This window comes from Salminus brasiliensis, chromosome 11 (genome assembly GCF_030463535.1).
Source record: "Salminus brasiliensis chromosome 11, fSalBra1.hap2, whole genome shotgun sequence".
NCBI lineage: Eukaryota > Metazoa > Chordata > Actinopteri > Characiformes > Bryconidae > Salminus > Salminus brasiliensis.
This window is the reverse complement of record NC_132888.1, coordinates 33,647,092-33,660,122: the sequence shown is the minus strand read 5'-3', so window position 1 is coordinate 33,660,122 and position 13,031 is coordinate 33,647,092. Positions and strand designations below refer to the sequence as shown.

Genomic DNA, 13,031 nt, shown 5'->3' with positions numbered 1-13,031 from the left:
CTGTGGTTCCCCGAAAGAAATGGAGAGCCCCTTTGGGGTGCTCTGGAGTGTGCAATTTAATTTGCACATCAAATCTTGTGCCATGAGGTTGCCTGGACAGACAGGTGAAACAAGAAAACAATGTTCAAACTCATAAGTTTCTACTTTGCATTGGAGGGGAGTGGACACCTTTTCTGTTACCGTATTACCCCCTACACCTATAATAGTTACAGTTTTGTCAGGTTGAAGTGGACACACAATCTGTTCTTTTTGTATTACTGAGTGGGCTGCCCCACTATCAACCAAAAACTTAAATTTCTTCCCATTTATTACAATTTTAATCTGTGGTAAAGCTGTGGGGTTTTTACTGAGTTGCTGGGCTAAAGAGAAATATGGATTTAGTACTTTCCTGTCCGGTGTGTCTCCGTCTGTGTCCTCGCCATCCCGCCCCTCCGCCGCCCGTCAGTTGCTGCCCGCTTCTTCCAGTGTCAGCTGGTGCTGTACAGGTATCCAAGCTTACGCAACAGCAGTCGTCTTACCTCCATAGCTGTGGGTCGGCAGGATCTCACAAAGTTCTGTAATTCTTGGCTGAAACGCCCCCCCCCCCCCCCCCCCCCCCCCCCCCCACTGTAGCTGGGTGGGGGAGACTGGAAGCTGCCTCTGCAATATCAGCTTCAGTCCAGTGTCTGTGTACCATAATCACTCCTTCTGCTCCAACCACCTCCACCATAGGGAACTGTCCAGCTGGTGGGGGTGGAGGTGGAGGAGGCCAGCATTCGCCCTGAGGAATCGCTGGCGTTGCTCTCACCGATCTTGGTGGTGGATCGCTGCTGGGGGGGGTGGTAGGCTCGTCTTCTGCTGCCGAAAGCGGGTATGTCCACTCATTGGGATGTTTCCTGAGGCCGATCCCACTCTCCCTTGTTCTTCCTCAGTCAGGCCTTGGTCCAGCTGGCGGAGTTCACGGGTCAGTGTGGCATACGGTCCCTCTGAAGTGTTTCCAACTGGTTTGGATGCCAGTTCCTGTGTGGTCCTGTCTAGCGCCCTCTCAAAGTCCTGTAGTTGCTCTCGCGATTGAGCTTGTACTGGTGGCTGACGCGGTGCGTCTTCAGCTGGGTATGGAGAGGGTTCTTCTCTTCTGGGAGGCGTTTGTGTAGGTGGTGCTGGTGTCGATGCTTGCACTCCAGCCGCTGGTTGAGCCGCTGGTCGGGCCGCTGGTCGAGCCGTTTGCTGAGTCGCTGGGTGAGCCACTGGTTGAGCTGCTGGCTGCTGGCGGAGCACTGGAGGTGCGGCATCAAGATCGGCTGTGAGAGACACACTGAGAGACACCATTAGTTTCCCCTTTTCCCTCCCTAGCCTGTATCTGTCCTTGATGCTTCTCTGCTTCTCTCAGTCAGAAATTCAGCATGCTCAGCCTTCCCACACTGATTTGACCAATATTCTAAAGCTTTTTTTATCTGTTGTATTTGGCTTACTGCCCAGTCTAGTTTTGAGTTTCTGCAAATATTTCTTCTGATATTTAACACTTATCATTATGAGGAAAACCAAAATATTTAATCCAGAAGGGCACATACTGTGTGACCTCCTGCCCATAATCTATTCACATTTGAAAAAACAAGGGAGCCTGGTGCTTCTTTTGATTATATGATATATATTGTGTGTGTGTGTGTGTGTGTGTATATGAATTATTCTTATTATGATGGGATCCCATTTTGCTCTCTCAATGCACTGGTTCTTCTGTAATTTAGCCCCAACAACCACGTCTCACCTCCCTTTGCCTACTTATTCTATATTTGGTACCCTGTACCTAAAACTATTAGCACTCTTCCCACGGTCCGGACCTATTGATCTAATGACACGTCTATCAATACAGGCCTCGCTCTTCAGGCTACTCTTTCACTTGTTACACCATCATGTAACTAAACTTTATCCAGGACAGAGTGCTCAAAGGGAGATGGAGGGGAATTACATTTTCGGAAATGATTATTCTGTCACTTACCACCACCAATGTTCGTAGATGAGGCTTGGATTGTAAGCGGAGGGACGATCAGTCACACTCACCCCTGCGGTACTTCTCCCTTGCTCTGTGGGATTTTCCCCTGCTTTTTGGGCCCAGTCTCTGCCAGAGAGCGTCCTCGGTGAGTGTTCAGTTCTCCTCTCCGCTGCACTCCGTTGCTCATCCTGTTCGTGACGCCAAATTCTGTGGTGGAAATCTGTGAAAGAGTGATGAAGCAGACAAGGGAATATGCATTGAGTAGCAAGTTTAATGAATCTGCACGCAGCTCGTGACCACGATACAGATTGCCTCAATGATATTCAACATGCATACTTATAGTAATATCCCCCTCCCACCCTCACATGTTGCATACGCATCCTGAACTCATGACTCACGACACCTGGCACCTCCTAAGAAGGAGTGTATGTGATTAATACTGGTGGTGTGTGACCTCTGGCACACTTTTCTGCCTATTGTTGATAGATTTAAGACACTGTGACCCTGAGTGTGAGGGTGAGTCGGGGAACAACGTGAGTAACTGCTCTGTTTCAGCTAATGCTTATCCATATGTTTCTTATCTGGCCTCGGGTGGCGCCAGACATAGTATCAGGATGTACCGTACAACTGTGCAGCAGCTTATATAGAACAGAACATGATTTACGCATACAAAATATTAAGTGGATACAAGATTAAATGAATACATTATGAATCAGCATGATAACAGTATTTTTCCTGACAACTTGAATTGGAGTGTAGCTTATCCATACAATCTAAGCTTGATTGGCATTTATTTGTATTGTACATAAAACTGAAAACAAATTAATTTGAACTTGCTCTGTGCTGCTATTTTACCAGCACTAATTGCTTTGTTTTATTGCGTATAAGGTAATTCATTTATTGTATTTAAATCCATTTATCTAATTTTCATTAGTATTTTTTACTTTAATGTATTCTTTCTTCATTTCTACAGATTTATCTTTTTTTTTATTACACATACTTAACATGAAAAATATTATTATATTATTATACAATATTATATTATGAGAAAAAAAACAGGAAATCACTGTCTGATTTTTAAAGAATTTATTTGCAAATAATGGTGGAAAATAAGTATATGGTCAATAACAAAAGTTCATCTCAATACTTTGTTATATATCCTTTGTTGGCAATGACTGAGGTCAAACGTTTTCTGTAAGTCTTCACAAGGTTGGCACACACCATTGCTGGCATGTTGGCCCATTCCTCCATGCAGATCTCCTCTAGAGCAGTGATGTTTTGGGGCTGTTGGCGGGCAACACGGACTTTCAACTCCCTCCAAAGGTTTTCAATGGGGTTGAGATCTGGAGACTGGCTAGGCCACTCCAGGACCTTGAAATGCCTCCTACGAAGTCACTCCTTTGTTGCCCTGGCTGTGCTTGGGATCACTGTCATGCTGAAAGACCCAGACATGTTTCATCTTCAATGCCCTTGCTGATGGAAGGAGGTTTGCACTCAAAATCTCTCAATACTTGGCCCCATTCATTCTTTCATGTACACGGACCAGTCGTCCTAGTCCGTTTGCAGAGAAACAGCCCCAAAGCATGATGTTGCCGCCCCCATGCTTCACAGTTGGTATGGTGTTCTTTGGATGCAACTCAGCATTCACTCTCCTCCAAACACAAGTTCTGTTTGTACCGAACAGTTCTACATTGGTTTCATCTGACCCTAAGACATTCTCCCAATACTCTTCCGGAACATCCAAATGCTCTCTAGCAAACTTCAGACGCGCCCGGATATGTACTGGCTTAAGCAGGGGAACACGTCTGGCACTGCAAGATCTGAGTCCCTGGCGGTGTGGTGTGTTATTGATGGTAGCCTTTGTAACGTTGGTCCCAGCTTTCTGCATGTCATTCACTAGGTCCCCCCGTGTGGTTCTGGGATTTTTGCTCACCGTTCTTGTGATCATTTTGACCCCACAGGCTTGCGTGGAGCCCCTGATCAAGGGAGATTAGCAGTGGTCTTGTAGGTCTCCCATTTTCTGATTATTGCTCCCGCAGTAGATTTCTTCACAGTAGAGTTCAAACAGGTGCCATTAATACAGGTAATGAGTGGAGGACAGAGAAGCTTCTTAAAGAAGTTGTTACAGGTCTGTGACAGCCAGAAATCTTGCTTGTTTGTAGGTGACCAAATACTTATTTTCCATCCCTGTGGGGAGAAGGGCCTATTGGACATTAGTTCAAAAACAGGAGATAAAGGAACATGTTCAAAAGGTCTGTAGGATGGTATTATTGAACCACATGCTGGGCTGCGCTGGTGGTTCTGTTTCCTGATGGCTCCTTCTGTTTTTGTGTAGCGTACAGTGGCCTGAAAGCCAAAATACTGCTATAGGGAACGCCTTCCCTATACTTTTAGTGCATGAACTATTGGAGTCAATGCAGGGTGCTTCCTATTTTAATACATTGGATCTACGGAGTGGGTATTTGCCAGGTAGCCATGGGTGAGAAAAGTAAGTTGTTAATACTCCATTAAGGTTATACCACTTTGTGATTAGTTGCTATTTGTCTTTCTCAAAGTCAGCTCAGAGCACCATGGGTATCTGAATTCCATCTAAGAAACCATTTAAATTCTAAGTTGTTGTGACCTCAGCTATAAAGTCTTCATAAAATTCCCTGAATATTTTATTTATTTCAGTGGAATCTACAAATTGCTCTCCTTGGTTATTCTGTAATTGAGTGATGCACGTGGTGTTTCCCCACAGAGGGAGTCACAATAGGCCTGCAATCTAGCTTGTTATACTGATGGCTCATTATAATGGGATCTTAACAATGGTATTTTTCATGAGCATCAGGAGAACCTGATTTGTAAGATTTCCTTTTTAAATATCTTTATTTTTGCTTCCAATGTTTTTGCCCTCAGGCGTGCTAATTCTGGAAGGTGGCAAAGTCCAGATCCTAACTCATTTTTGCTCAGAATGCCACCTGGGGGAATCCTGCACTAATTTGAAGAGGTTTTGATCAGATATTAAAAGAACACCATAGGAGCATTTTATTCCTTATACTATACCTTAAGTTTGCTAATAACAGAAATAAATCAGTACGTCAGTAATACTTACGTATACTTACTGATAAATTTACTATTGTTAAAGGAGGTCTGATTATAACTGAAGGTCCTCCTTATAGTAGTTTTGAGGGAATTGCATTAAGTGAGTAAAAGGGCTTCCAGCCTTACTTCTGCAAGTTTAGCTCTAGAGCAGCTATCAGATGACATTCTGACACATTAGATTTAAGACACAGCGTTGGATTTGTTGTCTAGTAATCTATTTAAAAAAAAAAACCAAAAAAAAACATAAAAACATTGTTAGTAAGTATAGCTGGAGTGTGAGGTTCTAGGACTGTTAGTAGGGCTGGGCAATATGACTATTTTATTGTATTGTGATAAATTGTTATTTTGATGCACAATATGCATTTTCTAAGTGTCACAACTGATGTGTGATAAATATTGTGATGTAGTATTTTTACTAGCCCTAACTGTTTGTTGTTCTCAATTAGTGAGGCTAAATATAAGCAAGCTTTAGTGAATGCCCTTCTGTACTCAATAAGGTAGTCCTTCCAGAGTGAAATATTTCCAGCTTGGTCCACCAGCATTTTTACTTTAATTTCTGTATTGATTTAATAAACTAGTTTGTTAACTGTACCACAGTGTAAGCTTTATTTGGCTTGCCATTTTACATTGCTTTACACAGTAAACACTCACAATTGATATGAGGACTGCTATATGAGGATATGAGGGTAATAGTCATTGTGACCGGGGTTTCTGTGGAACAGGGACGATGACCGACTGTTGGAACATGTTGGAACAACGGCCATCATTAGGGGGGTATTAAGATTTTTGCAAGTACCAGAGCAAGTTGAATAGCACAGGCTTTGTGGACATGACCACAATTACCATCTGTTCCTGCTGCTTTCCACATGTCTCTCTCCATGATGGACGGGCGCTCTTCCTTCCCCCATGCTGCCCTTCTTACATGGTAGTGTGCAGCCTTGTACTCTGCCACTGATCAGCCCCGCATTGCAGGCAGCAGTGAAAGTGTTCAGAGCGTTGAGGATGGCTACTGGTGGTCCACCAACAAATTGGTCCACAACTGCTTCAGTAAACACATTTATGTCCTCAGAGCTGCTTTGGAACATGTCCCAGATTGTCATCCAGGGCGTTCATCAGAGCAACCCTGGAGGAAATATGTACAGAAACTAGTGACAAACTCGAGCACAATACAAATAGAAAGTACTTGATAGAAATATCTAGGCACTAGATATTTCTGAACACCAGTGATCGTGTCTGATATGGGCCCTATATACACGGTTCATAGTTTATGGTTTCTAATTTGTGCTCCACATTTTCTTCACCATGCTCATATTTTGTCCTAAGCTACATATCTATGTAGAAAAAAATCATTTGACCTCCTTAAAGAAGTGTTTTAACAGAAAATCTCACAGGTTCCTTTGGTGACACTATTGGGAGTAATACCTGATTGGTGTGGAAGGCATATCTAGGAATCATCTTCTAGGAATGTTATCTACAGTAGCCTTAACGATCACAATTCAGTGGATGAACCTAGATAACCCCCTCCCTCGCATGACTTATGGATTCAAAAGTCATTTGATGTCTATCAGTTGGAGTAAATAACATTTCATGCACGAACAAGAGTGGAAGATGACACACATGGGCTCTGGAATGGACTTGTCTATCATAAGTGGGTTGAGCATAGGTGTGAAGGAAACAGTGGCGAGTAAATATTAAGGAATCAAGGTCTCTGAGAAAGCAGTGGAAGGTGGAGAATGAGGAGGAATAAGAGGGTATTCAGATTGCAGCTAAAGCAGCATTTTTTAGAGATCCATTTAAGTTTAAAACCGTGAACTTGAACTTTTGTTTCAGCATTGCAGAGAAAAAAAACATAAGTAAAAAAAGAGATAGTAAAACTATATCAATAGGTCAACACATTCATCACCCAGAGATAAAAACAAAAATGAAAAGTGAGGTGTGAGTTCAGCTTTGGGCAATTCTTCAATTAACGCAGACTTTGTCAAAACCTTATATGTTTATATAAAATAGATGTAGATCAAAATACATGACATCTTGTTTATTATATTGATATTGAGATCAGCAGTGTTTTTGACTGATTTAACATATTTATCTCTGACCGCAAGGGGGCGTTCAATTTGGCAGTTCAAAAAGCTTAAAGATGAACACAAGTTAAAGTTTTTTTCACATTAAAAAAGCTGTAAATGTCTTTAAAGTCTCTGAAAAGGTGAAAGGCCTATATTTGGTATTGTGCCATGTAGAACAGATGTTCTGAGTATCATCTTGTTGTCTCATAGTTCATAGTCATAGTTCAAGGACTGCTTGCAAAACAGCAAAGACACTTCTCTGTCACTCAGGGCCCCATAGTCTCACAGCAGTCGCCAACAGAAAATACCCTGATCTTTGAGTCTTGTAACAGCATAAACAACCTTCAAAGCCATGCTCTTGTTTCTCTTGCTTAATTAAATCAAATCAAATGTTTTTGAATAGCCATTTTTACAACTGGTGTCACAAATCAGCTTTACAGAATCAGTAAAAAGACAAGAAATCAACAACATAAAAAGACATGATAACCTAAGATGCACAGTGAGCAAGCCAAAGACAACAGTGGCAAGGCAAAAAACGCCCTCAGAGCTGGAGAAAGAAACCTTGGGAGGAACCAAGACTCACAAGGGTGACCCATCCTCCTCTGGTCAGAACCATTTATAAATGATTACGTCACCGAACCATCAAGACTGTTGTACTGCTCAGGTGTGCAGCATAATTGTAATATGTCTGTTATAGTCATGGTGTAGTATAACTTAATGTAATCACAGCAGAGACTCCAAGGTAGCAGGAGGGTTTGCAGCTGGTCTTGCATGGGTGGTGGGGTTGCCTGGTGGTCGGACTGGTGGGTGATCAGCTGATGATGGAGGGGACCCCAGCGGTCAGTCTTCTTATAGGTCAGGCTGGATGAGCGAGCAACCATTTAGAAGGTAAAGCTACAGATTCTGAATGGGTTTATAGAGAGCAGAGAATGTTGAGCAGTATCTGGGTGAGGCTTACTACTCTGGCAGGTCTGACTATAACTGCCTAATTAAAAGGAGACATCCAGAGGGTAGCAGAGCTGTGGGCAGCACCCTGAGACACTGCCATCCATCTGCTCCACTGTCAACAAACCTGACTGATCGAGTGGTAGCAGCGAGACGACAGCTCCAGCATCTCAGTATACTACAATTCCCTGTGTCCATGAATCCTTGGATCTGCAACCTTTATCTAAGGGAAACATTAATTATCAAAAGCTAAACTACACAGATTAATTTTCAGCCTAGATTTGAAGATTGAGATTGTCTGAGTACCGAACATTATCTGGAAGGTTATTCCAGAGTTGGGGGGTCTTAGTCTTATTAGAAAAGGCTCCTTCCCCTGCTGAGGCTTTCTGAATTTTGGGAATGAGAAAGAAGCCAGCACCCTGTGATTTAAGTAATTGTTCATTATGATTGTGAATGATTGTTCATAATAGGTAATAGTTGGGTATGGGTAATTACTAATGAGTAATTAGTTACAACATAAGCAGTAGTGCCATATTTATATGTTTAAAAACCTTAAGGCTGAATAATTCAATATACCAGTTGGTTGTTCACAAGTTCTCTATAATTGGTCTAAATCTGCAGTTTGTCATGTTAACTTGCTGACTTCACATGTCTTCCTTTAATTTAATGTGCTTTAATTTAATGTTCACATATGGATGTTCACAGTTCACAGATACATGATACAGATACAGATATCTGTATCATGATACAGATACAGATACAACCTCTTTCGTTTGGTCTTCACTAACATTTATCTCTCTCTCCTATAGGTGGTCCATCAGGTTTGGCCAGTGCCAACTTTGCAAACTTTGATAACTTCCCCAAGTCATCTAGTTTTAATTTTGGCTCATACGGCTGCTCCAAGACTAAATGCGCAGGGGGTGGGTCTAATGCTGAGGCCACCACTGTACCGGCAGACAGGTATGCTGCCCTTGCTGATCTGGACAGTGTCTTCAGCTCTACCAAATCTGATCAAGGTACTCACTCATGTTTTCACTGATGTATTTTTCTGCGGTATGAAACAGTACAGTATAAAAACACTATGAAGTAAGGAAATGTACATTGTTTTGGATTGGAAAAAAATATTTTTTATTCATTTTTAATTTCAAAATTTAGAAGAATAAAAGTTACAAAATATAACCCCTATGTGGCATATTATTATTTTTTTGTGCACATTTTGTCTGGCATAGTGAGAGAGACAAATGGGCCAAAATATGACAATTCGTAATAGCACCAACATGAGACTGATTGGGTACAATTGATGACATTGTATTTGCAGTGTTTTTTTGTATTTAAAAACTACACATGCCATAATTAGGCCCCTTATCTTATGATGAAACTTGCAATACAGGAAGTTAGAATTTGTCAAAGGTTTTCATATGTTATGAATATTGATCAGGAGTCTTGTTCAGTTTTGTTTCCACTTGACCCTTTGACAATTTGTTTAAAAACTGGTTGTTAGAAAGTACCTTAATAGAAACACTACCTACTATCTACTGACCAAGTGTCATGCCTCTATGACTTCTGCTCAAATTTGATGCAATGCAATATATTGCCAGTATCAAAGTATATCACAAAATATTGAATCTTAATCCGTGTCATTTTACGTATAGTAAAGGTACTTACTGCAACATACAGCAATACACATATATTTACAGTTAATTACCACACAAACTGGACGCTTTAACAAATTGCATGTATCTGATGCAGGAGTGCATATATCATATCTTGCTAGAAAAAAAGATTGTCACCTTTTTGCATTGCATTCAAAACTGTAAGAGTGCTCATTGTTTTTCTTTCCTACAATTATGTTGCATTAAATTATTGTGACTGATGTTTTGTGGGCTCATACTTCTGTATCTGTTTCAGGCTCGAGTGGTGCACGATTAGCTTCTCAGTCTGCAGGTGTGGCTTCAGCCCCTTCAGAGACAGCAATGTTGGGAGGTGATCGCTATGCTGCACTTTCTGCCCTGGACAATGTCTTCAGTGCCTCTTCCTCAAACACCACGGGTTTCAACGTTGCCACTACTGTTACAGGGTAACAGTATTTTCCACGCACACATGTATGCACACAAACACACCTGTTACTTCAGCACCTCTATACACTTCAAGCAGCAGCACAGAAAAATCACTCTCCAAATAAGGTGGATACAACACTGCCACGCAGGATAAAAGGAATCATAAATATTTTCTGAGGGGTGTGCATTACATGTCAATGTTTGGTTGTAGGACTGTATTTGGAACTTCTGCTGGAATATCTACTGCACAGCCACAGCAGGGGTCACTGCCTCAGGGCTTCACAGGTAAATTAATCTGCTACCTGACAGGGACGCACAACCTTATGATTTGGGCTGGGATTGGGCAGGGTTTTTTTTTTTTTAAATTTTTTTATATATATATACAGGTACTGACAGACTCGGGTTTGTTTCTGTAGGAGTGATCTGTTTTGTTTTTGTATTGTTTCTCTTTCTTTTTTTCTCTCTCTCCCTCTCCCTCCCTCTTTATTAAAGTAATTCTAAACTGCTGTCTTTTGGGGTTTGGGATTATTACAGGCATTATGCACATACACATTATTATTTCTATCAGAAAAAGTTTAATTTGTGGAATTGTCTAGTTTGCTGTTTCTTTGGTGAAACATGGTTAAAGAAGATTATATCAGCCAATTTTATCAAATGATTTGATATACTGTGTCATGGATACTATCTATTATTAAATGGAAAGTCATTGTGTTGTCTTTTAGGCCCATCTACAAATCCCTTTGTCACTGCCACTGTGCCACAGGCCACCGCACCCACAAATCCTTTCGAGACCAATGGGAGAGCAGTGGCAGGAGCAGGTATGGACAGTAGTAGCAATAACAATAACGGTACCAAATAAGTTATTACATACATGTGGGCAGAGTGAGATTGGGACTGTTTCTATTTAAGAAATCTGAATTGTAATGTATGATCTGTGGTTTTCCAGAGATTATGTCGTAGTAGTAGGCAAGTAGTAGTGCCATAAAAATGATTGCCCCTTGTATGAATTTGTGCAGATTTTTCACATTTTAGGTAAAGGTAAAGGTGCAGGTATTTGTCACTGTACAATGTACACTGTACAGCGAAATGTGTACTCCGCATTTAACCCATCTGTGGTAGTGAACACACACACACACTAGTGCACTAGGGGCAGTGAGTACACACACCCAGAGCGGTGGGCAGCCAACTCCAGCGCCCGGGGAGCAGAGAGGGTAAAGGGCCTTGCTCAAGGGCCCAACAGTGGCAGCTTGCCAAGCCTGGGAATCGAACCCACAACCCTGTCATCGATAGCCCGGTGCTCTAACCGCTGAGCCGCCACTGCCCACTTAAGTGGGTTGCTGTTGTATTTAGTCTGGCAGGAAAATGACAAATGTATGTGGTCCTTTTATCGACTTAGTGTGCAATGTATCAATTATGTAATATTTGGATGTGGAAAGGAACCATAGTCCATATTCCCAGGATTGTTAAATGTCCCAAATGGGATTCATGGCAGAATAGCACAGTTCCAATTCTTAATTAGGAACAATATAAGTGCTTGTCTCAAGTTTGCCAAACACCTGAAGTATTCCTCTGGGTTCTGGTGAAATGATTCTAAATTGGAAAATTTCTAAATTCTAAATCTTTTTTTTTTTTTTTTTTTTTTTTATGGCATATGTTGGCTGTAGTGTTTTAGGAATTCTTTGGACCTGGATGCCTTGGTATTATTGAGGAAAATGAATTCTGTTTCCTATTTTTTTTTTTTTTAGTTATGCCCATTTTAGTATAATATAGATGGAGAGAGACCTACCACAAATATGGTGAATTATCTTGTGTATGCAAATAACTTGTTTTCTGTTATGTTACAGCGTCATTTGGTCCAGGTTCGATGAGCATGCCAGCTGGGTTTGGAAATGCACCCTACAATATCCCATCAAGCTTCAGTGGAAGCTTCCACCAAGCCTTCCCTGGTCAGGACTTCCCACAGCGGCAGACCTACCCCCAGAAGCCAAATGGTGAGGTCCATATATATTAAGCATTATTATATTAATTTCCATTAAAGTTAAGACTTTTTTCCCTTCTAGTAAAATTACCATTTTTGAGATTTTTATTCCTCCTTCTCCACCATGTTTAGGTTTAACTGGATTTAGTCAGGGTAAGGCAGTAGTAACTCCTTTTGGACAGAACATGGCATCACATTTTGGACAGAACATGGAACATGGCGTCACCAATAATCCATTTTTGGTGAGTTCCAACATTCAGTTGCACCTGTATGTTGTAATGGCATACTTAAGATTATATATTACATATACTTGCTCCTGCATTCTGCATAGGCTCTTATTCTCATTCTCTCTTTCCTCTCCCTCTCACAGGTAGGGGCACCCGTGGGAGAGCATCCTGTGGAAAACTCCACAAACCCTTTTTTATAGCATGTCCTTCTTCCAACAGACCACCTGGAGGACATGCTTGTACTCTTTTGTTTCAGATAACTTTAAATAGCTTTAAACATGTTTGTTTCTTTTTTTCTAATGAGTTCTACCTTGGTGTGACATAGCAATATATCCATGTTGAAAAGAAAACAGTTTTGGAGTGCTGATAGGGAGGGTTTTAATTTTCTTTCCTCTGGCTTTCCTCTGGATTCTGGCTTGGAAAAAGTACAGCAGACAACCAAGTTACTGCAAAAATATCTACGGCTTTTTAATGCTGCAGTTTTGTACATATTTTTAGAATATAAGCAGAAACAGAATTGCACATCAGTACATACATACATACATGCATACATTTTCCATTTCATTTTAAATATACATGTTCATTAAGAAAACATCAGGTGCTAGCTTTTTAATGGAAATATTTGTTTGTGTGTGTGTGTGTGTGTGTGTGTGTGTGTGTGTGTGTGTGTGTGACACAATTTTCTCCATTACATAGGTCAGCATCACA

General features: G+C 41.2%; 1 protein-coding gene across 2 annotated transcripts in view; it reads left to right on the top strand.

Moving 5' to 3' along the window:
* Positions 1-12,673, top strand: part of agfg1a (ArfGAP with FG repeats 1a) — a 41,412-nt gene extending 28,739 nt beyond the window's left edge. For both annotated transcript variants that reach the window (XM_072690693.1, XM_072690692.1), the window contains exons 7-13: positions 8,871-9,077; positions 9,970-10,138; positions 10,330-10,403; positions 10,841-10,936; positions 11,963-12,109; positions 12,229-12,338; positions 12,467-12,673. In XM_072690693.1, coding sequence (XP_072546794.1) covers positions 8,871-9,077; positions 9,970-10,138; positions 10,330-10,403; positions 10,841-10,936; positions 11,963-12,109; positions 12,229-12,338; positions 12,467-12,523 — 860 coding nt within the window. In that variant the 3' untranslated portion in view covers positions 12,524-12,673. The remainder of the gene's footprint in view (positions 1-8,870; positions 9,078-9,969; positions 10,139-10,329; positions 10,404-10,840; positions 10,937-11,962; positions 12,110-12,228; positions 12,339-12,466) is intronic.
* The last annotated feature ends 358 nt before the right edge of the window (positions 12,674-13,031 follow it).